This window comes from Podarcis vaucheri, assembly GCF_965113315.1.
Source record: "Podarcis vaucheri genome assembly, chromosome: 5".
In the NCBI taxonomy this organism is placed as follows: domain Eukaryota; kingdom Metazoa; phylum Chordata; class Lepidosauria; order Squamata; family Lacertidae; genus Podarcis; species Podarcis vaucheri.
This window is the reverse complement of record NC_138763.1, coordinates 1,982,493-2,009,645: the sequence shown is the minus strand read 5'-3', so window position 1 is coordinate 2,009,645 and position 27,153 is coordinate 1,982,493. Positions and strand designations below refer to the sequence as shown.

The 27,153-nt window shown below is 48.2% G+C and overlaps 1 protein-coding gene and 1 long non-coding RNA gene across 2 annotated transcripts in view; both read right to left on the bottom strand.

The window, feature by feature from the left end:
- Positions 1–27,153, bottom strand: part of LOC309533325 — a 428,448-nt gene that overhangs the window by 201,369 nt on the left and 199,926 nt on the right. The window lies entirely within an intron of this gene.
- Positions 23,572–27,153, bottom strand: part of GMNC (geminin coiled-coil domain containing) — a gene marked incomplete at its 5' end in the record, with an annotated part of 56,162 nt that continues 52,580 nt past the window's right edge. The window contains 3 exons of the mRNA XM_082222990.1: positions 23,572–24,528; positions 26,313–26,429; positions 26,991–27,085. Of these exons, the coding sequence (XP_082079116.1) occupies positions 23,902–24,528; positions 26,313–26,429; positions 26,991–27,085 (839 nt within the window). The 3' untranslated portion in view covers positions 23,572–23,901. The remainder of the gene's footprint in view (positions 24,529–26,312; positions 26,430–26,990; positions 27,086–27,153) is intronic.

The following is a 27,153-nucleotide window of genomic DNA, read 5'->3' as shown; positions in this document are numbered from 1 at the left end:
CCATCTCAAGAAGCAGTGCTAACAGAATCGCAGAGCGGAATAATAATAATAATAATAATAATAATAATAATAATAATAATAATAATAATAATTTATTATTTGTATCCCGTCCATCTGGCTGGGTTTCCCCAGCCACTCTGGGCGGCTTCCAACAAAGTTTAAAAATACATTAAAATGTCATACATTAAAAACTTCCCTAAACAGGGCTGCCTTCAGATGTCTTCTAAAAGTCAGATAGTTTTTTATCTCTTTGACATCTGATGGGACAGCGTTCCACAGGGCGGGTGCCACCACTGAGAAGGCCCTCTGCCTGGTTCCCTGTAGCTTTGCTTCTTGCAGTGAGGGAACCACCAGAAGGCCCTCAGAGCTGGACCTCAGCATCAGGGCAGAAAGATGGGGGTGAAGATGCTCCTTCAGGTCTACTAGACCGAGGCCATTTAGGGCTTTCAAGGTCAGCACCAACACTTTGAATTGTGCTCGGAAATGTACTGGGGGCCAATGTAGGTCTTTCAAGACCGGTGTTATGTGGTCTCGGCAGCCGGTTCCAGTCACCAGTCTGGCTGCCCCATTCTGGATTAGTTGTAGTTTCTGGGTCACCTTCAAAGGTAGCCCCACATAGAGTGCATTGCAGTAGTCCAAGCGAGAGATAACCAGAGCATGCACCACTCTGGCGAGACAGTCCACGGGCAGGTAGGGTCTCAGCCTGCATATCAGATGGAAGAGCTGGAAGGGACCAATGGTGGAGGAAGGGGGTGCCGTGGGTGCCATGCTCCCCAAGTGTCATCCATTGGGGGGTGACATCACTGCACACACACACCCGGATGCTCACCCCGCCCCCACGGGCAGCTAGCCCCACCTCAGGTGCACAGCATATGTGCCTCTCCAGGTGCCAGAGCAGCTAGCTCCACCTCTGGAAGGGACCCCCAAGTGTCACCTACCCCCTGAAATTCAGGAATCACAGTTAAAGAATCCCTGGCACATGGTTTCGCAACCTTGTTAAAAACCTCCAGCGAAGGAGACTTCCTCTGTTTGCATAATTCTTTTTTTGCTTCATTAGCACAGAAATGCATGGCAGTGCAGATAACACGCCCCCCCCCTCCATGTCACCTTTAAAGAAACAAAAACCTTGATGTCTACATGAGATGTGGGACGGGTCACATGCCATGAAGGGGAACGGACAGAGAGATGCCTCTGTGCCAGCCAGGATGGAGGCAGCTGCGGTGCGGAGGCCTCAGGTGGGCACTGTGAGCAGCCAGGCGGTGCTAATGTCAACACAGAAGCAGCTCATCAAAGCCTGTTACTGTCAATGATCAAATTGGAGATGGCTCAATTAAGGTGCAGCACCACGGGCGCCCCTCGTGCCCTCTCCCTGCTTGGCATGTCCCTGTTGCACATTAACTCTCATGTCCCACATCTCTGCCAGCAGCGTCCAGTCGGCCGAAGGAGCCTTTGTTATCGCTGGGCTGCTCCGAGAGCTGGGAACTTATTAATTTAATTCTAAAATCTGTGTCCCGCGTGCTGCCCTTTCACCTTTTGATAATGAAAATGCAAAATTTCGTGGACTGTCTTGCCAGAGTGGTGCATGCTCTAGTTATCTCTCGCTTGGACTACTGCAATGCACTCTATGTGGGGCTACCTTTGAAGGTGACTTGGAAACTACAACTAATCCAGAATGTGGCAGATAGACCAAGGACTGAGAGCGGCCGCCGGGACCACATAACACCGGTCTTGAAAGACCTACATTGGCTCCCAGTACGTTTCCAAGCACAATTCAAAGTGTTGGTGCTGACCTTTAAAGCCCTAAACAGCCTCGGTCCAGTATACCTGAAGGAGCGTCTCCACCCCCATCGTTCTGCCTGGACACTGAGGTCCAGCGCCAAGGGCCTTCTGGTGATTCCCTCACTGTGAGAAGTGAGGTTATAGGGAACCAGGCAGAGGGCCTTCTTGGTAGTGGCACCCGCCCTGTGGAATGCCGTCCCTTCAGATGTGAAGGAAATAAGCAGCTATCTTCTCTTTAAAAGACATCTGAAGGCAGCCCTGTTTAGGGAAGTTTTAGTATTTAATGCTGTATTGCTTTTAACACTCGATTGAAAGCCGCCCAGAGTGGCTGGGGAAACTCAGCCAGATGGGCAGGGTATAAATAATAAATTGTTGTTGTTGTTGTTGTTGTTACAAACACAGGGACCTGCCTCGCACCAGGACCAGGCTCTTTGTCCCAGAAACCCAGTGCTGTCACCTCTGACCATCAGCAATTTGCAAGGGTTGCCTTGGGCAGAGAAGGGTCTTTATCTGGAAGCTGATCTTTTTGAAACTGCTGCAGTTGCCAAGGGCCTTCTGCACTCAAAGCAGTTGCTGCGCCACTAAGTTTGGGGTGTCCAAGGGGCTGGAGGAGGAACATCACCCTCCCAGTCGATTGTAGATCTGTCACCATGTGCCCAGCTAGTCCTGGCACCTCCTGGCTGCTCCTCATTAATTTCTTCCCCCTCCTCTCCCCCCCCCCCCAGGAGCTCAGAGCAAAGAAGAATGGGGGCATTAGTGTAAATGGTGATAAATGGCTCTTTTAGCTCTTGCTGGAAAGGCTACGATAACCTGATTAGGGCTGGTTCCCTCCTCTGCCTTCAGCGAGATGCTTGCGGGCTGGCCCTGCGCCAGTTTGACGTGTGTCTGGCATTCTGCACTGGGAGCTTTCAGGGCAGGATCAAAAGCAACAGGGGGCTCCCTTGGTGTCCTTCCTTGTCCCCCCACCCCCAGGCATTGCATCTCCAAAGGAGTGCTGCTCATCCTGGTGGATCTAACCTTTGGCCTGCACCCCAAGCAGTTAAAAATCTATGTTCAAACACTGGATAGGGCACTGCAAGCTGCCAGAGTGAAACATTGCGAATGAACATTGAATACAGTAAGGCAGCACAATCAACAGAAAGAAAACAAAATACTCTTCAAAAGATATTTGAAATAAAAATCACATACAGCAATGCAATTGAGAAAATCTATGGATAGGGCATGAAGGGGATTTCAGTCCAATGAAAGCTCGTGCTGCCATAAATTTGGTGGTCTTTAAAATGCCGCAGGATTCCAGGCAGTTTTAGCTGTGCCATGCCAGTGTGACTCCCTCTCGATAACTGTGTCTTCCCCTGTTCTTTCCTTCTCGTTATTTTCCTTCCGCGTGAGCTTGTTTAAAAAATAACTCGGCACCCCAAGCCAGGCACAAGGCTGGGGAGGTCAGGGCCCTGGCTGGAACAGGCAGAAAAAGACTCATTCCTCCCTCCTAAGAAGTTTTAATTGGAGATTCTTGTGGGTTTAATGTTTAATGCAAGTGACCGTAATTGGTTACCTCTTTCCATAGACGATGAGCAGAGGAGAAGCTCCCTGAGGGCTCCGCTGCCTTTGAATTGACAAAGCGATCGTTCATGAGTTACGTCCCTGGCAAGGATTATTGCTTGACAGAAGAAGGCCTCTGGTGCTCCAGAGAGGGCAGGCTTAGAATTTGCCACATAGAATCCTAGAGTTGGAAGAGACCACAAGGGCCATCGAGTCCAACCCCCTGCCAAGCAGGAAACACCATCAGAGCACTCCTGACATATGGTTGTCAAGCCTCTGCTTAAAGACCTCCAAAGGAGGAGACTCCACCACACTCCTTGGCAGCAAATTCCACTGTCAAACAGCTCTTACTGTCAGGAAGTTCTTCCTAATGTTTAGGTGGAATCTTCTTTCTTGTAGTTTGGATCCATTGCTCCATGTCCGCTTCTCTGGAGCAGCAGAAATAATAATAATAATAATAATAATTTATTATTTATACCCCGCCCATCTGGCTGGGCCTCCCCAGCCACTCTGGGCGGCTTCCATAAAAACCAAAAATACAATAAAATATCACACGTTAAAAACTTCCCTGAACAGGGCTGCCTTAAGATGTCTCCTGAATGTCAGGTAGTTGTTTATCGCCTTGACATCTGCTGGAAGGGTGTTCCACAGGGCGGGCGCCACTACCGAGAAGGCCCTCTGCCTGGTTCCCTGTAGCTTTGCTTCTCGCAATGAGGGAACCGCCAGAAGGCCCTCGGCGCTGGACCTCAGCGTCCGGGCAGAATGATGGGGGTGGAGACGCTCCTTCAGGTATACTGGACCGAGGCCGTTTAGGGCTTTAAAGGTCAGCACCAACACTTTGAATTGTGCTCGGAAACGTACTGGGAGCCAATGCAGGTCTTTCAAGACCGGTGTTATATGGTCTCGGCGGCCGCTCCCAGTCACCAGTCTAGCTGCCGCATTCTGGATTAGTTGTAGTTTCCGAGTCACCTTCAAAGGTAGCCCCACGTAGAGTGCATTGCAGTAGTCCAAGCGGGAGATAACCAGAGCATGCACCACTCTCGCGAGACAGTCCGCAGGCAGATAGGGTCTCAGCCTACGTACCAGATGGAGCTGGTAAACAGCTGCCCTGGACACAGATTTGACCTGTGCCTCCATGGACAGCTGTGAGTCCAAAATGACTCCCAGGCTGCGCACCTGGTCCTTCAGGGGCACAGTTACCCCATTCAGGACCAGGGAATCCTCCACACCTGCCCGCCTTCTGTCCCCCAAGAACAGTACTTCTGTCTTGTCAGGATTCAACCTCAATCTGTTAGCCGCCATCCATCCTCCAACCGCCTCCAGACACTCACACAGGACCTTCACCGCCTTCACTGGTTCTGATTTAAAAGAGAGGTAGAGCTGGGTATCATCCGCATACTGATGAACACCCAGCCCAAACCTCCTGATGATCTCTCCCAGCGGCCGCATGTAGATGTTGAAAAGCATGGGGGAGAGGACAGAACCCTGAGGCACCCCACAAGTGAGAGCCCAGGGGTCTGAACACTCATCCCCCACCACCACTTTCTGAACACGGCCCAGGAGGAAGGAGCGGAACCACTGTATAACAGTGCCCCCAGCTCCCAGCCCCTCAAGACGGTCCAGAAGGATGCTATGGTCGATGGTATCGAACGCCGCTGAGAGATCCAGCAGAACTAGGAAACAGCTCTCACCTTTGTCCCTAGCCCGCCGGAGATCATCAACCAGTGCGACCAAGGCAGTTTCAGTCCCATGATGAGGCCTGAATCCCGACTGGAAGGGATCCAAATGGTCCGCTTCTTCCAGGCGTGCCTGGAGTTGTTCGGCAACCGCTCGCTCAATCACCTTGCCCAGGAATGGAAGATTTGAGACTGGGCGATAGTTGGCCATCGTGGCCGCATCTAGAGATGGTTTTTTAAGAAGCGGTTTAATAACCGCCTCTTTCAGCGGGTCTGGGAAGGCCCCCTCACGGAGGGAAGCATTCACCACCCCACGAAGCCCATCGCCCAGCCCTTCCCGGCTTGCTTTTATTAGCCAGGATGGGCAAGGATCCAGGAGACAGGTGGTTGGTTTCACTCGTCCAAGCAGCCTGTCCACATCCTCGGAGGCAACAGATTGGAATTGATCCCACTCAACTTGACCAGACAGAACTCTTGCACTCTCCCGCCCCGGCCCTGCTCCCACGGTGGAGTCTACTTCTTCCCGAATCTGAGCGGTTGAAAACAACCTTTCTCCCTCCTCTATGTGACATCCTTTTATATATTTGAACATGGCTATCATATCACCCCTTAACCTCCTCTTCTCCAGGCTAAACATGCCCAGCTCCCTTAGCCGTTCCTCATAAGGCATCGTTTCCAGGCCTTTGACCATTTTGGTTGCCCTCCTCTGGACACGTTCCAGTTTGTCAGTGTCCTTCTTGAATTGTGGTGCCCAGAACTGGACACAGTACTCCAGGTGAGGTCTGACCAGAGCAGAATACAGTCCTCAATCAGAGCTGCAAAGCTTCCATATCAGTGGTTGCCAAACCTTTTCGGGCCACCCCTCCCCCCTGGTTCCATACATTCACCCCAGTGCCCCCTACTCTGCCCCACAAGAAGCAGATTCCAGAACAGTGGTTTGCTGTGCCTCCTACTAAGGAACAATAGAAGTCAAAACAGTACATTGCACATTGATTTGAACTAAAAGGGTTTAGTTAAATTAATTCGACAGAAAGGTTGAGCTTATAATCATTGAATCATAGATTAGATAGAAAGATAATTTATTACGGTTGGAGACCAGTTTATAAAACACACTTGGGGGCACAGTCAGAGAAGGAAAACAAACAATTAAAACAATGTACAACAATAAATTTAAAATAAGCATTTAGACACTTAACTTTAAGATAAACTACCGCAGGGAGCTGACCCAGAGTCACCCATGGAACCGAGATTGGGGATTTTCTTAACAAACTAGTTTAAGTTGGAAAATGGTCTATGCCTACAGATCTGTATACAGAATCTGGTGACCATCCGGGTCGTCTTCTGATCTTTACCTAACAGGAAAAGGTTAATTTTTTGCTTTTCCGGGAGGTCAGCGAGCCTCACCATCAGGGGCTCAATGGTCTCACTACGTGCCTCTTCGTAAAAGGGACATCTAAAGAACAAGTGCTCTGGGCTTCCTATCTCCCCCAATGAACAGGCGCAAAGTCTCTGAGCATATGGAACTTTTTTAAAGGATCCTTCCAGGACTGGCGAGGGCAGGGCCAAATCATAGATTAGTAGAGTTGGAAGGGATCCAGTGGGTGATCTAGTCCAGCCCCCTCCAATGCAGGAATCTCAACCATGGCTGTCAACCGTCCCTTATTTGGCAGGAAAGTCCCTTATGCCAGCGCTGTGTCCCGCTGCTGTCCCTTATTGATGATGTCCCTTAAATTTCCCAGGTTTCAAAGGAAGCAGCTCCTCTCCCTCCCTCCCTGCCGGCCAGGGAGGAGGGAGGCTCCAACTGTGTTGCTTGGCTGCGTTGCTCACCCAATAAGGAGTCTAAGAACGACTGGGGGGTGGAGCTTGCATGCCTTGTGTCGATCAAATCGGCCGCGTTGCCTGGGGACTCGCGTTTGCTCAGCGCTACCCAGCAGAGAGGTGACGGTGGTTTTCCTTGCTGCATCCCCTTTGCCGGGTTGCTGTGCTGTGGGAACCACCGCTTGAGGCTTCGTTTGGCTGCTGGCTGGGCTTTCTGCCTTTGGCTCGGAGGGGCTCAGAAGTCGAACATACCTGTGTCCAGAAAATCCCTTATTTTGGCTGCTGATCCCTTATTTTCGAGGCTGCTGGTCCCTTATTTTCAAATCTGTAAGTTGACAGCTATGATCTCAGCTAGATCATACATGACAGGTGGCCATCTAAGCTCTGCTTAAAACCTGATCCAGTGGCCATTGACAGCCCTCTCCTCTGTGCATTTGTCCAATCCTGCACATTCAGACAGAACTATGGCGCTGCTACTACTGTTCATAGCAATAACAATTCATTCCACCTTGTAGCTCTCGTAATTCAATAACTGAACAGCCTGCAACTCCACAGGTTGGGATTGGAACGCTAGCCCAGAGATGGCTTGCAGATTTGCCTCCAGAGCCGCGTCGGGAAGGCTGCCCACAAGCCACTTCTGTGCAGAGTCGGCAACGCAGCCAAACCAGGGACGTCCCACTGCCTTAGACAAACAAGGGTTGCCGATCCGGCCAGCTGGCGTCCAGGCTCCTGGCTTTGTCCATTGTGGCCGGTCCTGGAGATGCACAGAGTGCCAGGAGGAGATTTCATTAATCCCACCCGCGGTTGGTCTGAATCCGCTGCCACCAGCACAATGCCTTTTTCTGTCTGCGGTGCCAGGGAGAGGCATGTTTCCTGCACCACAGACCACCTCCCATTACTTCTCGACAAAAGCTGGCAAGCAGCAGACCACGGCCGGTGGAGCAAAACAGCCCAGTGGGTCACAGGCGGCTGAGTGGCAGGCCAAGCTGGAACCAAGACCAGGCTGCTCAACCTACAAATAAATCAATAAGTGCCGCTCCGTGGAAAACCATCCTGTTCCACTCTGCTTCCTCCCCAGCCACGCTCTAAGCACCAAGTGTCACGTCAGGCATTTAGCATGTTAAATGCTGACCTGTCTAGAACATAGACAAAGGGAATTGGCACATAGGAACGTAATCGCTCCAGGTGTGTATTTTATTTATTTAAATAAGTATATATGGAGAGGTTTTAGATTCCAGCTCAGGGCTAGGGAATTGTGGCCCTTCAGATGTTGGTGGACTCCAGTCCCAACACTCGAAAACTGCAGACGTCATGTCCGAAGGACAGGGATGAGTCTATGTTAGGTATTTTTGTGCTTTTATATTGTAAACCTTCCTGTGATCCCGGGATGAAGAACGGTGTTGACATTTAATAAATAATAATGATAATAATTGGGATGCAGGTGGCACTGTGGTCTAAACCACTGAGCCTTGGGCTTGCCGATTGGAAGGTCGATGGTTCGAATCCCTGCGATGGGGTGAGCTCCCGTTGCTCGGTCCCAGCTCCTGCCCACTTAGCAGTTCAAAAGCACGTCAAAGTGCAAGTAGATAAATAGGTACCACTCCAGTGGGAAGGTAAACTGCATTTCCATTCACTGCTCTAGTTTTGCGGTTGATTATTCAGGATGGGGCTTACTTGGGACCCCCCAATATTTTATTCAGGTTGGCACCCCCCCACACACACGCTTGGTACCCAGATGGCATCCCGGAGAATGATGCAACTTAGAGGAGAGTGTGCAGAGGACTGGGGGTGCAAAGTAAGAGCCTGGACTCTGATGGGAGAAAATTTCCTTTGAGGGTTCATTCCGGAAGCTCAAGCCAGATTCCCAGTTAGTCGGACTTTTGTTCAGTAATGCATTAGAGTCCAAAAGAGTTTAGGTCACACACCTGTGTAGGAAATATACATCACCTGGGCTTTTTAGTTTCTAGCAAGCAATTTGTGCTGGTCCCGGGGGTTTCCATGAGGCACGGTCCGAGTCCAGTCTGAGGTCGAGGATGCAGTATTGAGGCCATCCATTAAAGTTGAAACTGGGTCCAAAGCAGGGAGTCGGGTGAGGTCAGGAGATCCGGCAGGACAGGGTTCAGGCAGGAACTAGCAACCAACAACGTTGCTCCCCCAACTTGGGACTGGGGCTGACCGGTTTTTATCTGCCCTGAGGCATAGGGCGGCCCCGGTCCACAGGTGACTCACCTCTCCTGGCCTGGAGGCGAGCCCTCCTCCTGTGGGAGCTTAGTTCCCTCTGCCTCTCTGCCCTGAGCCTCTGCAGCTCAGGAGAGGCTGGAGGGTGACCGGACCCAGAGGCAACCCCAGCTTCCCCTGACGGGGCTGAGAGTGGAGCACCTGCAGGCAATGGGTCCTCCATCACCTCAGGGGCCAGAGCAGACTCAGCTGGTGCCGGCACCTGAGGACCCAGCAAAGATGAAGACCCTTCAGGCTTAAGCCCCAACCCCAGCTCAGCTGGATCTGGAGGCGGGGAATCCGAGTCCGAATCCCAGGCCATCACACAATTTCTGCCACCACAGCACCTCACAATCTCTTCATCCTTGAAGTCACTTTCTCAACCCAAGGTGTTTTTGTTTTTGCTGGGCATGCAGAGTCCTCCTTGCACCTTATCTGGCTTTCACTCCAGCTGTCAGGTTCCTCCTAAATTGGTTCTTTCCAGTTTGGCGGTGAGGCTGCACTCTTGCATGGTGACCCTGGCCTCACTGAGAATAATGGGCTTTGCAGAATTTCTATCTCGCTCTAGAGGCAAAGTAAAATTACGCACAAATCTGGGACTTCCTTTCCCCCCCAATTTCCACCTCATTTCTAAATGAGCCCCCTTCCAGCCCTCTCTCTTTCTGTTTTTGTGACGGTTCCCTGCTGAGAAGCAGCCATAAGAGGAGGCCAAAAACAATGGAGAAAAGGGCATTCAGTGAAGACAGCTCACAGGGGCCATTTTTCAAGGATGTGTCAAGTTCTTGGCACCGGCTGGGGCATTTGGAGGCTCAGAGGCAACCTTGAGGGCTTCACCCATTTGGTTCCGTCAGCCTGCTGTTGATTTAGGAAGGTGGGGGTTGCCAGAGATTGAAAGGAAGGTTGAGTCACCTTCCTAAGTTGACAGAAGCTTGAAGGGACCAAATATTCTCTTGACTGGTGTGTAGCCATAAGGCTTTGCAGTCAATTTTTTGTTCAGTTCATACCCATGCGTAAGCCCAGGGCATAGAGAAGGTTGCCCTCAAGCCGACAGGAGCAAGCCAGAAGTAAATTACACCAAGCAAGTTGGCATTACCGTATTTTTCGCTCCATAAGACACACTTTTTTCTTCCTAAAAAGTAAGGGGAAATGTCTGTGCGTCTTATGGAGTGAATGTGTGGTCCCTGGAGCTAACTTGCCCCGGGGCAAAAAGCAGATCATGCTTTTTTTTTTTTTTTTTTTTTTTTTGAAAGAGGGATTCTAGAGATAAAGGAGGCTGCCTGGGAGGCGGGAGGTAAAGACAGCAAACTTGCAAGGAGAGGAAACAGGGAGACTAAATAAATGAGGAGAGAAATTAGAAGAAAAGGAGGAGCAAAAAACTGCTCCAGCTAAGGAAAAAACACTAAGGCAAACAAGAGGGAAGGGAGTGTTGAAAGGAAGCAGCTGATCGGTGGGATCGGGAGAGAGATAAGGGACGCTAGCGATAAAGGAGGCTGCCTGGGAGGGGGTAGGTAAAAGCCCATGGATCCTCAGGATTTTTACATTGGGTCACCCCAAATTCACCACCAGATCACATAGCATGTCCATGGCTACAGCCCGCACACAAAAAATCCTGCACCCACTGTTTCCTGGGGCTGCAATGGTGCAAAAACGTGGTTACAAAGCACAAATCCTCAGCATTTTTGCCTTGGGCTACCCCAAACTCACCATCAAATCACATGTCTGTGGCCACAGCATGAACCACAAAAATCAAACATCCACTGTTTCATTCAGAATATTTTTTTTCTTGTTTTCCTCCCCTAAAAACTAGGTGCATCTTATGGTCATGTGTGTCTTATGGAGCGAAAAATACGGTAATTCTTTATTAGCAAAAACAGGATCTGCACAAAGCAGTTGCTGAGACTACGGTTTCCGCCTCCCCGCAGCTTCCTAGTTCCCTTCATCCCAAGCAATCTGAGACTGCGCCTGCCTGAAGCTAACTTCCCCTCCTCCCTCTTCACGCCTCTCCTGGTTCTGGGAGACCAGCAGGGAGGGGAGCTTGTCACAGCAGGAGGGGGAGATCGCAGTGCCTCTTCGCCTGCAGGACTCATCTCTGGCTTTTGAAGGGGGGAAACTCTGTATGACACCTTGAGCTCCTTATAGAAAAGGTGAGATATAAATGTCATGAATAAATAAACTCTGGAGTGCCGATAAACTCTGGAGTGCTGCCAGTCAGTGTAGACAATACTGAGGTAGATGGAGCAATGGTCTGACTCAGGCAGCTTCCTATTTTCCTACCTCGTGGGGTGCAAGAGACTGTACTCCCTGCTTTCCTAATTGCATTGTTCCTCCCTGGCACCCGGTATTCTGAAATATCTGTTGCTTTTAGATTCTGATGCTGGATACAAGCCCTTGCAAATCATCCCATTGCCCCAGTGCAGCCAGCTGGACACTGGGTGATTTACGGCTCTCAGTGTAACGAAACCTGACCCGTTTTGCGCTGATTTGTTCTCTGTGGGAGTTAATTTTTTACCTAGTGGCAGCCAAGCTCTTGGTCACTGAATGCCTAACAGACAGTGCAAGGATTGATGGTTGCATGCACAAACATAGGGGCAGAGGATTTCAGATTGAATTGTGACGCATGGAAATTGCAGTGAAGGCCACAGGTAGATTGGGATTGGGATTGACTGGGTCAATTACCTGTTGAACCCCTTGAGTGTACAGAGCAAGCACTCTGGTACTCAAAATAATAATAGTAAATACAATTTTATTTATATTCTGCCTTCCCCAGCCGAAGCCGGGCTCAGAATGACTAACAACAATAAAAGTCAAAATAAAAAAATTCCTTCCTGTAGCACCTTAAAGACCAACTAAGTTAGTTCTTGGTATGAGCTTTCGTGTGCATGCACACTTCTTCAGATGTGTGTATCTGAAGAAGTGTGCATGCACACGAAAGCTCATACCAAGAACTAACTTAGTTGGTCTTTAAGGTGCTACAGGAAGGAATTTTTTTATTTTGACTATGGCAGACCAACACGGCTACCTATCTGTAACTGGAACAATAAAAGTAACACAGTTTACATAAAATCACAATCAATTAATTGAAATACATTCTAAAATCAATTCATTCTAAAATCAGTTCAGAATCAAATTAATGGCAACCATTGGGCTAGAGGTCTATGAGGATTACAGAAGGAGAGAGGGGGTCAGACTGTGCCTTGGCCAAAGGCCTGGTGGAACAGCTCCATCTTGCAGGCCCCGTGGAAAGATGTCAAGTCCCACAGGGCCCTAGACTCTTGTGACAGAGCATTCCACCAAGTCGGGGCCAGGGCTGAAAAGGCCCTGGCCCTAGTTGAGACCAATCTAACCTCCTTGTGGCTTGGGACCTCCAAAGTGTTGTCATTTGTGGACCTTAAGGTCCTTCACGGGACATACTAGGAGAGGCGGTCCCGTAGGTACAAGGGTCCTGGGCCGTATAGGACTTTAAAGCATGCACTGGTTGAACTGGGCCAGGTTCAAGAGTCTTGTAATCATTTGCAAGGCCCTTAAGAACTTGGGTCTAGCACACCCCAGGACTGCCTAATCCCTTTCCCCCTGAACATGGCAGTCTTCGATGGAGACACTCTTAGAATTCCCCTGTGTTCATATATGTGAATCATAGAATCATAGAGTTGGAAGAGACCACAAGGGCCATCGAGTCCAACCCCCTGCCAAGCAGGAAACACCATCAGAGCACTCCTGACATATGGTTGTCAAGCCTCTGCTTAAAGACCTCCAAAGTAGCAGACTCCACCACACTCCTTGGCAGCAAATTCCACTGTCGAACAGCTCTTACTGTCAGGAAGTTCTTCCTAATGTTTAGGTGGAATCTTCTTTCTTGTAGTTTGGATCCATTGCTCCGTGTCTGTCTCTAGTCTAACTAGTCTAGAGAAGAACAAGGCAACCATACCTGCCCCTTCCTTCTCTCAGACGATGTCAGCTTTAAGATTTAAAAAAACAAAAACAAAGGGGAAGTCTCTAACGTTTTGCTTTTTTCAGCTTCTCCAATGGATTCGGATGACAAGAAAGGAGATTCCCACTAAAGGCCAGGAAGAACTTTCTGGTGGCAAGAGCTGTTCGGTGGTGGAATAGACCCCCTTGGAAGGTGGTGGGTTCTTGTAGTTTGGATCCATTGCTCCGTGTCCGCTTCTCCGGAGCAGCAGAAAACAACCTTTCTCCCTCCTCTATGTGACATCCTTTTATATATTTGAACATGGCTATCATATCACCCCTTAACCTCCTCTTCTCCAGGCTAAACATGCCCAGCTCCCTTAGCCGTTCCTCATAAGGCATCGTTTCCAGGCCTTTGAGCTGTTCGGTGGTGGAATAGACCCCCTTGGAAGGTGGTGGGTTCTTGTAGTTTGGATCCATTGCTCCGTGTCCGCTTCTCCGGAGCAGCAGAAAACAACCTTTCTCCCTCCTCTATGTGACATCCTTTTATATATTTGAACATGGCTATCATATCACCCCTTAACCTCCTCTTCTCCAGGCTAAACATGCCCAGCTCCCTTAGCCGTTCCTCATAAGGCATCGTTTCCAGGCCTTTGACCATTTTGGTTGCCCTCCTCTGGACACGTTCCAGTTTGTCAGTGTCCTTCTTGAACTGTGGTGCCCAGAACTGGACACAGTACTCCAGGTGAGGTCTGACCAGAGCAGAATACAGTGGCACTATTACTTCCCTTGAAGAGAATGTGGGAAATGATTGTTATTAAAAATCTGAAGTTAGGATATTGAGAGGTAAAGGATTTATAGAGTGAAAGATTTTGTCCATGTATTGGAGAGTGGAGGCCAGGCCAAGAGCAGACAGCCCCTACAGAAGATAGAAGCCTCCGCCAAACAAAATAAAGAAGATTGGCAAAACAAACTATTCAACTATGCAGGATAAATTAGACATTTTGAAGCTCAAGAAGGAAAGAGACTTTGAGTTTATAAAAAAGGGCAAATGTTTAATGCGTATTTTTTAAGCTTTGTGTATAGATCTTTGCATTAGTATAACTTTTTAAAGTCACTTGTAATAAGATGAAGAAGGTTTTAAAAATGGATTGTTAAGAATATAAGGTGTTATAGACATGCATGAAGAAGTATAAAGCAATGGAACCAAGAAGGGGAATGAAGTCAAGTAAAATGTTATGGTTTAAAAATGTGTTTATGATTTCTTTTTTGAGTTTTTTCCCCCTTTTCTTTTCTTTTTTTATTATAAAACCAATAAATTGCTTGTTAAAAAAAAAAAAGATGGAGTTCCCCTGTGGCTCAGATGTTTATATCCACCAGAAGCCAAATGTTCAGTGTTGTGGCCCAATTTTACGAGTATTGGGATACCAGGTTCAATTACCAATTGAAACCCCTTTGTGTGCAGAGTAAGCTGTGTTTAGTTGCCGAATCTTGGTTAGACACTATGTCGGTTGCAATCGCACAGAGAGAAGCTTGGTTGTAGGAAATTCCTAACTTGAGTAGAAAAAGTTTCTGTCTCTAGTCTAACTAGTCTAGAGAAGAACAAGGCAACCATACCTGCCCCTTCCTTCTCTCAGACGATGTCAGCTTTAAGATTTAAAAAAACAAAAACAAAGGGGAAGTCTCTAACGTTTTGCTTTTTTCAGCTTCTCCAATGGATTCGGATGACAAGAAAGGAGATTCCCACTAAAGGCCAGGAAGAACTTTCTGGTGGCAAGAGCTGTTCGGTGGTGGAATAGACCCCCTTGGAAGGTGGTGGGTTCTCCTCCACTGGAGGTCTTAAATCAGAGCTTGGGTGGCCACCTGTCAGGGATCCTTTAGCTGTGCTTCCCACATTGCAGGGGGCTGGACTAGATGATCCCTGGGGTCCCTTTGTGTGGGAATGTTCATGGAGGCAGGAGAGGATATTTTGTTTAATCATATCTTTTCCAACTTGCATTAGCAAGTTCTATAATTTAGCAGAGTAACATTCCCCAGCCTTGTTTAAGCCTCTAAAATAAGGTTTGCCAGCCTTGTTTAAGCCTCTAAAATAAGTAACCTGGTAATTCCCCATTTATTCCCTCCTAAAAAGAAATAGAAACAATACAGTCTTGTATATTTTATTGTTGTTAGCCGCCCTGAGCCCGGCTTTGGCTGGGGAGGGCGGGATATAAATATTTTTTTAAAAAAAATTATTATTATTATTATTATTATTATTATTATTATTATTATTATTAAAAAGTATAAAATAGTTTACTCACACATTCTGTTCACAGATGGATCTCAGAAGGCAGACTTAAATTACAAAATATATACACCTGGAATCTATCCCATAAGGAGATAGTTCCTTTGTCCTCTCTTGCCTGGAAGCTGATGCTTCTTCAACAAAAGCAAAATGGAGAAGAGAGAGATGTGGTGGCCAGTCAGTCCTGTGCTTTTGTTACCTGCACAGGTAAGGTTGCACCCACCTCTGGTCACATGTAGAGGAAGTTTGTCCCAGCACAGGAGGAAACAGGAAGTTTTTCTACTGGCTGGACAAACATCCCTCTTCATGTCCACTCTAGGAATGTTGTATTTGATTTCTCTGTGTTTCACACCCTACGTTTTGAACCCTACAATTCTGTGATTCTCTTATAAAATAGCCTGTGTGCCACTCAGCAATGTAAATACACACATAGAGTAGTCCAGGATGAAGGTGTACCTCTTCAGCATATAACAGAGATTGCAAAATGAAGGTGCCAGTTGCTTCTCCATGGAGCAGAAATTCCACAGCTTAGGGGCTGCCACAGAGAAGACTCTCTCCTGGACCCCCTCCCAAGGTTTTAGGGATGGTGGAACCACCAAAGAGCCCCCCCCCTGCCGTGCTGCTGATTTTAACACCCAGGAAGGTCTAGCCAAAGGCTCTTTTTGGTGAAGACCACTGAAATTCCTACTCCGTTGCCTCATTTGGAAGGGAAAGATTCCCTGAAAGATTCCTGCTTTCAGCACCTTGGTCAGAGGCAAGATTTCTTCAAAGAAGCTTGTTTTTTAAATGAGGTGGGGGTATTAAAGTATCAAGGGGAGCTCTGATTATTCTAGTGAGCAAAGCTTTGAAGCATTGAACTGCTCTCTGAGCACACTATGACATCAGATCCTAAATTTTGCTCCCCACCCCACAAAAGTCTTGCAACTTTCTCCTCCAAAACTCAACAGAAGGTCTAACTGAGCCAAGAGTGGGGGCCAATTTGTATTTCTAAGGACGACTGTCAATAGTTAGGGCTGAGTTCTCGGGGCCCATCGTTCTGCTACTGCAGGCAGGGACTGTCTTGTTTTCAATGATTACATAAAAGCCAAATGCTCTAAATAAAATAATAATAAATATTGCTCTGAATCTCCTTTCTTGCCATTTGAATCCATTGGTTTGTGTCCTACGCTGTGGTGCAGCAGAAAAAAACCTCACTTCATCTTCCATATCCTTCAGATATTTGAAGATGGCTCTCACAAGAAGTGAGAGCTGGACCATAAAGAAGGCTGATCATCGAAGAATTGATGCTTTTGAATTCTGGTGCTGGAGGAGACTCTTGAGAGTCCCATGGACTGCATGAAGATCAAACCGATCCATTCTGAAGGAAATCAGCCCTGAGTGCTCACTGGAAGGACAGATCCTGAAGCTGAGGCTCCAAGACTTTGGCCACCTCCTGAGAAGAGAAGACTCCCTGGAAAAGACCCTGATGTTGGGAAAGATGGAGGGCACAAGGAGAAGGGGACGACAGAGGACAAGATGGTGGGACAGTGTTCTTGAAGCTACCAGCATGAGTTTGACCAAACTGAGGGAGGCAGTGGAAGACAGGAGTGCCTGGCGTGCTCTGGTCCAGGGGTTCACGAAGAGGCGGACACGACTAAACGACTAAACAACAACAATCATATAACCTCTTAGTATTCTCTTATCCAGACTAAACATACCCAATTCCATCAACCATTCCTCTTAAGGTTTGGTTTCCAGACCCTTTTTCAGCCTGGTCACCCTCCTCTGCACACCTTCTAGCTATACAGTTATCATTACCGATATTGACTTTTTGGTAATATGCAAGTAAAAGGATACATGAAAACAACCCTCTTTCATGAATTTGCAAGCATCTAAGGCAGACATTATCACCATGTTCAGCGGCCCTGAATCCCACAAGGAAACTGTTTTGAATTTTGGGATCAGCTGCAATTCCTGCATTGCAAGGGGTTGAACTACACGACGCTCTAGGTCCCTTCCAACTCTACAATTCATAGTAGCAAATATTTTGCATCCTTGCCAAGATGAACCCCCAATTCCAGGAATACATGGGGTCAGCATCCATTCATTATACCACCAAATGACGCTACTTGAGGCAAAAACTTTAACGGCACAGGAGTATAGCATAAGAGCCTCCTCCTGGTTTGAAAGACCCCCGGTGCCCGATATTCTCATCCCCATTAAACAGTTTGGATCTCCCCTTCTTGAGGCTGGGTGGTGTGTGCTGGGCAAAAGCTGAAGGCATCCCAAAAGAACAGGCTGTCCGGGAGACATCCTCGCTCTCTGCCACCTCTGTCTCCATCCTCACGGAGCTCCACCCTGCAACACCTGGTGCAATTGTCCGTGGCCTTTTGCCTTCGTTCTGTCAATGATTCATAAATCAATGAACGTCTGTTAAGGGTTAAAATAATATTAAATCATCAAGGAGAATCGTGGGCTGGACATCAAATGTGATGTGCTAGGAGCAAAGGGATTCAAAGTTTGAGGCGCAGCTTGTGTCTTCTTGATGGGCAATTAAATCCATTTGCATTCCAGTGGAAGGAACATCTCCCTGTGATCCCACCTGGCCCATAATTACTCAACAACCTGTCCAGAAGGAGGAGTTAATGAGTAACGTGGCTGTTTTTCAGATGTCAAGCACAAGTGATTTGTCCCAGAATTGGCTTCTTCCACTCCTGCTTCAATCTCTCGCCTCTGTCCTCTTGCCCTGAGAAGTAGCAGCCATCCCGGGAAGAGATCATTCTCTTTGGAATGATGCCTGTCAGGAAAGCCACACTTCCACAGAGCCCAGAACAGGCCATCGGAGGACATCATTGCAAAACAATGCAGGAGAACATCTGAAACATTGCATGAACTAAAATGACAGCCATCACTCAAAATTCCCACCTCTCCGAGAAGACGTTCTCCAGCCAAGTAATGCAGGAAAAGAACCTGCAAAAATGCATTGTATTCAGCAAAAAGATAAATATTAGGGGAAATGTGTATATTGGGAGAGAGTTCATACAGAAATGTTTGTATTAAGAGACATTCATATTAAAATGCTGATTAATTTTTCAGGCAGACTTTAAAAATAAATTACAAACTGATGTAGAACTCAAGTTTGCAAAAGTGAGAAATGGTGAGAAACCAAACTGACATATTTGCCCATCCCAATTGAAGGCTGCATTCTCTCCTGGGTGACCTCATCAGGATTGGTTTCCAGACATTTTGCTGTATTTAAATTCTTGGGTTGCCTTTATGGGCTGGGAATAAAGCAAGGAGAACACTGGTTTAACTTAGGGATGGGTGACTCTGTGTCACGGTCAGTTCATTTTCATTTCTCATTTTTTTCAGTCACTGAGATACGCATAGCGATGCACGCTTTACCCTAGAATCTACACTTTTGTGGCCATTGCTTGGCACTGCAAAATGCAGAGAAATGTGGATTTTGAAAGCTGGCTGTGTTTCAGTTGCACATTGTTTTGGGAGGGGTGAATTAGGTCAGTTTGCCTTTCTGTGTGAGCTGAATCAAATGTCTCCTCAATCCCTATTTTAGCGCGCCATTCTAAATTTTAAAAGCCTATGATGATCCACCTGGCATTTTTTTAGGGCGTGGAGAATGACAAAATCAATTGGCATCGAAATGAAAAAGGAAAATTCAGGCCAAGGCAAGCAATGTGTTACTTTTATTAGACATCACTACAGGTACATTCCACCATGAATTTCTCCCCCCCCCCAAAAAAAAAAATATGAATGGGCACCTTGCTGAGCCCATTCATTCCAATAGGATGTGTCCGCAGAAGAGCAACATGCTTTCTGAATGGAGCGATAAGTAATAGAGGCTTTTCTTTTCACAAGAAAAAACATCACTCTCACACACAAACATTAAACAAAAATCATAAACAAACCACATATTATGCATCAAGTTAAATTAATCAGGATTATCCATTAAATTAAATTTGTTGCTGCTGGCATCGCAGCATTCCAAGAATGTGGGTGATTATCATCATGATTAACAGAGGGCATCTTCCGGCTAGCAAGTGGAGGTGCAGGATCATAGGCTGTGGAAACATTTGCTCTGCATGCTGAAGTTCCCAGGATCAGCCCCCCCTACAGTCGGACCTTGGATGTCGAACAGAATCTGTTCCAGAAGTCCATTCGACTTCCAAAATGTTCAGAAATCAAAGCATGGCTTCTGATTGGCTGCAGGAAGATCCCGCAGCCAATCAGAAGCCCCTTCGGACGTTCGGCTTCCAGAAATAGTTCACGAAGCGGAGCAGTCACTTCCAGGTTTGCAGCGTTCAGGAGCCAAAACAGTCAAGAACTAAGCCATTCGAAAACCAAGGTACGACTGAATCTCTTTCTAACAATGAGTATTCACATAGAGAAAGTTCTTCTTTACAAAGCTAAACTGTGGAACTCCCTCCCACAGCAAGCAGTGATGGCCACCAAACTAGATGGTTTTATAAGAGGATTATAGAATCATAGAATCCTAGAGTTGGAAGAGACCACAAGGGCCATCGAGTCCAACCCCCTGCCAAGCAGGAAACACCATCAGAGCACTCCTGACATATGGTTGTCAAGCCTCTGCTTAAAGACCTCCAAAGTAGGAGACTCCACCACACTCCTTGGCAGCAAATTCCACTGTCAAACAGCTCTGACTGTCAGGAAGTTCTTCCTAATGTTTAGGTGGAATCTTCTTTCTTGTAGTTTGGATCCATTGCACCGTGTCCACTTCTCTGGAGCAGCAGAAAACAACCTTTCTCCCTCCTCTATGTGACATCCTTTTATATATTTGAACATGGCTATCATATCACCCCTTAACCTCCTCTTCTCCAGGCTAAACATGCCCAGCTCCCTTAGCCGTTCCTCATAAGGCATCGTTTCCAGGCCTTGGACCATTTTGGTTGCCCTCCTCTGGACACGTTCCAGTTTGTCAGTGTCCTTCTTGAACTGTGGTGCCCAGAACTGGACACAGTACTCCAGGTGAGGTCTGACCAGAGCAGAATACAGTGGCACTATTGCTTCCCTTGATCTAGATGCTATACTCCTATTGATGCAGCCCAGAATTGCATTGGCTTTTTTAGCTGCCGCGTCACACTGTTGGCTGTTGACTGTAGGCAAATTCTTGGGTGAAGAGGGGACTTTTGATGGCTCCTGGCCAGGATGGTTCTACTAACTATGCCCTCCATGGATGGAGGAAGCAACGCTCCTGAATGCTAGTTATGGGAATGAGCAGGAGGGGAGAGTTGCTCTTGGGCCTGGGTCTTCCTTGTGGGCTTCCCATTGAGGCACCGGTTTGGCCACTGTGAGAGCAGGATCCTGGAATGGATGGACCACTGGCCTCATCCTGCAGCTGCTTCTTCTGTTCTTACATAGCAGGACCGGGAAAGACCTTCCCATGGGGAGCTCCCACAATACTGTGCTATAAGCATCAGGGATCTGACTCAGTGTAACGCTGCTTCATGGGTACGTTCATGGGGTGTCTATGGGTTTCTCAAGACAAGGGTGGTGGGCAGTGGAAAGGAGGCAGCAATGATTCTCCATCCTGGTTACTGGAAACCGTAGGAGGGAAGAGCTGCTCTTGTGTTCGAATCCTGCTTGGGGCATCCTTTCCATTGGGGCATCTGCTTGGCCACTGTGAGAACAATGAACATGGAATTTAGGCTTAGTTCTCACTGGGGAGGTCAACCCGCTTCTGGGCTACATTGCTTTTGACTGCAGGGGGGGCTCACTTGATCCTTATTCCTCTACACACACACACACACACACAATCCCTACACATATAAAAAAATAAATTAAAAAAAATGTCCAGTAGCGCCATGGAGACCAGCTAAGTTTGTTCTGGGTCTAAGCTTTCATGTGCATGCACACTTCTTCAGGTACACTGAAACATAAGTCACCAGACCCTTCTATATAGTGGGAGGGTGGGGTGGGGTTTTAGGAGTTGGGTGATTGACTCATGAAGACTGTTAACGACTGCAATTAGTCCTACAGGAGAAAGCAAGGGATAGTATGCAGATGATTAGCATATATAATGAGACAGGAATATGCTAATCATCTGCGCTGTGGTCTAAACCACTGAGCCTAGGGCTTGCCGATCGATCGGAAGGTCAGCAGTTTGAGGGTCAGCTGTACAAATCCCCGCAACGGGGTGAGCTCCTGTTGTTCGGTCCCAGCTCCTGCCAACCTAGCAATTCAAAAGCACGTCAAAGTGCAAGTAGATAAATAGGTACCACTCTGGTGGGTTTCCATGCGCTGCTCTGATTTCACCAGAAGCAGTTCAGTCATGCTGGCCACATGACCCAGAAAAACTGTCTGTGGACAAACACCAGCTCCCTCAGCCAGGAAAGCGAGATGAGTGCCGCAACCCCAGAGTCGTTCATGACTGGACTGAACTGTCAGGGGTCCTTTACCTTTAAGGTGCTACTGGACAATTTTCCATTTTTATATATATATTGACTGCGTCAGACCAACACGGCTACCTACCTGAATCTAATCCCTACACATGTTAAGGAGAACAGCTCTAATTGTCTAAGTGCCAGGAACACTTGCATACAGGGAAGTGTTCAGTTACGACGCTTGCCATCCACATTCTGCAATGTACAGGCCAAATACAGGTCTATCAGTTTACAGAGAATTAGGTTCCACTTCAGAACAAATTTAGAAGAACAAGGGATGTGGAGCCCTTTCAAGCCTGGCATGATGACTGAGGTGAATGAAGATGTTCTGGACACACCAATCTCTCTACAACCTGTTTGTGTTGTTAATAGCAATGTGAAGCAGAACTGGAACTTATCTGGAAGAATTCTGGAATTTCTCTGAAGAAGGGAAAGATGAGTTTCTGTTATCCTAATTTAAGACCTCCCCCCCCCAAGTATTCTCACTGATTGATATTTTTAGATTTAGTGACATTAGAAACAAAGCAAAGTTAATGGTGAATCTGGAAAGTTAACGTTTAACATAATTGCCTTAAGATGTGTCAGTAGTGTGGCTAAAAAACAAAAAGAGAAGCAAAGAAATAAAATTGCATTTCACACTCAAAATTTGGAAAAACTCAAAATTCTTGATTTGAACTGGGGCCAGAAGAGAGAAGCAGCTGTGCCAAATTCTGTTTCAGCTTTGGTGGGGAGCCAGCTCCTCTGCCATTAGTCTCATGCAGCCGTGGCACTGATGTCTGTGGCCCTGGCAGTGTCTTCAGCCGGAGGTGATGTGAGTGGTCAGGACTGGATTACACATTTGGACCGGCTCAGAGTAGACCCAGATCCCTTCCAGCTAAACCACCCTTTGCTACAGTAGGGCATTTCTGGCTGTGGGCGCAATGTGCTCTGGTCACAAAGACGCAGCTGCAATGAATTCTGGAAACTGTACAATTAGCAGCAGAAAAGAAGAAACTGCATTTCAGCTACCCAAAGACAACTGACCTGGCAGTGTCTCTCCACAGGGAACTGACAACTGCGCTCTCAGTTCTTTGCAGGGTGGAATCTCCTTGCCTCCACAGTTGGAGGCAGCGATGAGCCTCCATCCTGGTTACTGGAAACCGTAGGAGGGGAGAGTTGCTCTTGTGTTCAAATCCTGCTTGGGGCATCCTTTCCATTGGGGCATCTACTAGGCCCCTGTGAGAACAGGGTGCTGGACTAGGTGGGCTCCCTCTGGCCTGATCCAGTAGCTTCTGATGTACTCCATGCTTTGGTTTCAGTGCTTGTCTTTCATCTTCCTGCGCTGACAGCCAGGCCTCCACTAACTTCTCCAGGGGCTGTTAAACATGACACCCCCAACAGCACACGGCTCTGGGTGGAAGGAGAGCAATCCATTTGTGGCAAAGCAGTAAAGGGCCAGGGCAGCACCGGTAGAGGGGGAAGTAGGTGGCGCAAAAAGGAAAAGCCAAGTCCTTCAATGCTGGAGGAGCCAAGTTGTCCTTCAACTGGAGCAGCTCATTTTCTGGCAAGACTTCAGGGCTCTTCTTCAGGCAGCAGTGGGGGAAAGTGCAGCTGGTGGTACGTATCCTGCCTCTCCCTGCTCCAGAATGAGCACGAGGCAGACAGGCACCCATGTGGGCAGCACTTTGGGGACTTCATTGCCTGCTGCTGCCAAAGCTCATCTGACCCACGGATCTCCAGGGCTGAGCCTAGGGCCCAGCAGCAGGTACAGAGCGTTTCTGAGCATGTGCAAAATGGATTGCCATTGTTACCCGCCGGGCAAGCTATAGAACATGGCAAGGTTTCTGGGTCTGAAGAGGAGGCCTCCTCCTTGGATAGAAATCACAAAGTCGCACCCCCGCCCCGGAACAAAAGGAGCTCTCAAACTCCTTGGGGGGGGGGGTGCATGGGAGGGAGTTGGAGGGAAGATGAAAAGGTTTCCGGCAGGAGCCATGTAGCTTTGCAAACTTGCACAGAGCATCACCTGCCTGCTGTCCACCTGCTCACTGCTCGTGGTTTGACTGTCCGCATCGATCAGCCTTGATCCATAGATGGGTGGCTGCAATTTGCCTCTGGACAGTGAGCTAGACTTCCACAGCTGCGTATCAGACTAGCAGCAGCAACGATAATCCCAGGCCCTCCCATTCTCAACAGAAATGCAATAGGGCCTTTAATATTTTTATCACTCTTAATCTGTAAACACATTGTTTTCCTGGCAGTGCTGAGGTGGGTTTGGGGTTTGGGGGATGGACAGGGAAAAGCTCCTTCACTCAGGCTGCTTGGGTACCCAAGTCAGCTTCCACCCTCCATCCTCATCCCGGCGCACGAAAGCCTGTCCCTGGCGGAAGGTGTGCGTTTTGACGTTGCAGTGGGGGCTCAAGGAGGTGGTGAAAGCCACCTCCGTTGGGGTGGGAGAGGCGTCTGAGCAGCAGGGCAGCCCACAAGGCAGCGGAGGGTAGTTGTTCTCAGGCAGTGAGAAATGGCAAGGCAGGTCGGGCGCATGAGCCACAGGCTCTTCTCTCATGTCCGCGGACAGCAAAGTTGCACACCTGTAAACAGCTGGCTGGCTGTCATTGCACCCAAAGTTTGTTGCCTCGGGTGGGTCCCCAGTGAAAGAGCCCAGAGGAAGCTGCGGGGTCAAGGCACTGTAGTTAGCTGAAGCAGGCGACTCGTCAATCGTGTCGAGGTCTTTGAGGCCCAGCGTCCGGAGGACCCAGGTGTCCACGTGGGGGTCGCGTGGCTCTTCGCAGGCGGAGAAAGAGCCCAGCAGGTTCCGCCTGGCCTTCTGCGGGTGGGACGCCTCGCGAGGAAGGGAAAGGCCTTCTGCTCTCAGCCTCCGCTTGCCACTCTGGAGAGGGCTGTGAGGTTTCTGGCCGCTCTGTCGCAGCAGCTTCTGTTTGAGAGGGCAGCAGAGAGAGGGGGGCAGAGAACATCTGATGAGCAAGTCTGAGAATATTGTGCAGTTTATAAGCGTAAGAGGCTGGAAGGGGGAGTCTGCCTAACCAAATACACCAGTTACAGGTAAGTAGCCGTGTTGGTCTGCGGTGTCGAAACAAAAAATAAAATAAAAATAAAATTCCTTCCAGTAGCACCTTAAAGGTAAAGGGACCCCTGACCATTAGGTCCAGTCGTGACCGACTCTGGGGTTGCGGCACTCATCTTACTTTACTGGCCGAGGGAGCCGGCGTACAGCTTCCGGGTCATGTGGCCAGCATGACTAAGCTGCTTATGGTGAACCAGAGCAGCGCATGGAATCGCCATTTACCTTCCTGCCGGAGCGGTACCTATTTAGTTACTTGCACATTGAAGTGCTTTCGAACTGCTAGGTTGGCAGGAGCAGGGACCGAGCAACGGGAGCTCACCCTGTTGTGAGGATTCGAACCACCGACCTTCTGATCGGCAAGTCCTGGGCTCTGTGGTTTAACCCACAGCGCCACCCGCCTCACCAGTAGCACCTTGGAGACTAACTTCTTTTGTTATTGGTATGAGCTTTTGTGTGCATGTATCTGAAGAAGTGTGCATGCACATGAAAGCTCATACCAGTAACAAACTTAGCTGGTCTCTAAGGTGCTACTGGAAGGAATTTTTATTTTATTTTTTATTGTTTCAAATACACCAGGTTTACCTAAGCCCTGTGACTCCACTCCTGCCCCTGTTAGCTATGAGGAGTTGTCACAGAGGTGGGACGAATCACAACACTAGCTGCGGAGTAGAAGATGCACAGGATTCATCAAATTTTAAGGTCCTGGTGATTCCTGGTGCGTGTCTTCTGCAACAGTTTCTTCATGCAGGAAATAGTGCATTGGGGTGAATTTATCCTGCTTTACTGAGTGCTCTGTGATGCTACTCCAATGCTACGAGATTCCTGCTGTTTGGAAGCACTATAGCACAGCAAAAGACAGACAGATCCCAACAGCAACATTTACAGGATTTCAGCAGGACGTTACAGGGCAACCATCAACTGGAAATGAAGCAGTATGGACATCACAGAACTTTTGCAGGCGCAAACAGTTCTGAAACTGGGATTGTGTATAACCGCCCCAAAAGCACCTTGAGCACAAATCATCATGGATGTGCAATGAAAAGGAAGTCTGGAGGGTCTCCATGTGAATTTGGAAAGGAACTGGAAATAAAACTGCCGATATCATCATGCCATTATGCAAATCTATGGTGCGACCCCATTTCTGCTCCCCTCACCTCCAAAATGATCAAGGGAACGAAGTGAGGAACGATCAGCATTTGAGACTTTTTAGTTTAGAGACAAGGCAACTAAGAGGGGCAGGACAGAAGTTTATAAAATTATGCCTGGAGTACAGAAATACAGTGGTACCTTGGGTCTCGAATTCAATCCGTTCCATGAGTCCATTCGACTCCCAAAAGGGTTCGAAAACCAAGGCGCTGATTCCGATTTGCTGCAGGAGTTTCCTGCACATAATTGGAAGCTGTGGAAGCTGCATCGGACGTTCAGCTTCTGAAAAACATTTGCAAACCGGAACACTCACTTCCCGGTTTGCAGCGTTCAAAAGCCAATTTATTCGGGAGTCAAGCCATTCGAGAACCAAGATACCACTGTAGAGCAAAGAATGTTCTTATGTTCTGAATGGGTCACATGGCTATGTCGCGAAGGCTGTGATCTCTCTCTCCCCCCCCCTCTCTGTTTCTCCCTGCCCTGGTTACCTTGGTTTTCTCCTCTAACTGCTTGACCAGAGCGGAGTTCAGGAACTGCCTGAGGTGGTTGTTCTCCTCCTGCAGCCTGGCCAGCTCTTCCTCCTTCTGCAAGAGGGTGTCTTGAAGCTGCGGAACACAGAGAAGGGTGAGGACGGAAAGCTCCGCGGCCCTGTAAGCCAAACTGCTAACTTTGCACGGGTGCCTTTGGAACCCAACACCCATCAGGGAACCCGGGGGAGCCAAGGAGATCAGGAGTATGACTGTCCCAGACTCACTTCTGACTTTTTCTATTCTCTCGCCGTGCATTTGAGGAGATTCCTTTGAAAAACATAACCACAAAGGCACAAAAATGTGTGCAGGAAGGAGGGGAAAGTCAACAGCGAACAATGCGCAGGGATTAAACACACAGGATTAGCTCCATCACAATGCGGGGTTACCAGTTCATCTCCTTCTCCATTTTCAGAGGGGATTTCAACAAGGCAAGAGAAATAAAAGGGTCCCCTTCAAAAGTCATTCCAGCTGCATTTTTATACCTTGGGGCAGGTGATCTGCGCTGTAACACTGGCCAGCAATGCTTAAACTGATATTCTCACGCATCCTCCGAATTCAGCTGCAATAAATAAACCCCGGTTTTCGGCATCAAAATCCCAGCCTAATTGCAGACTGGTGTAGATTCACAATTGTTACCTGTTTGTTCCTGTAGAGCTGCGTGGAGAGCTGGTCTCCAGACCCCGCATCGTCTTGGAGGGAGATGCCCAAATTGCAGAAATGATCTGCAGCAACAGAGAGAGATCAAAGAAATCAGAGAGCTGGAATTGAGGGTTACAAGAATGTGAGGATGAATGAAACC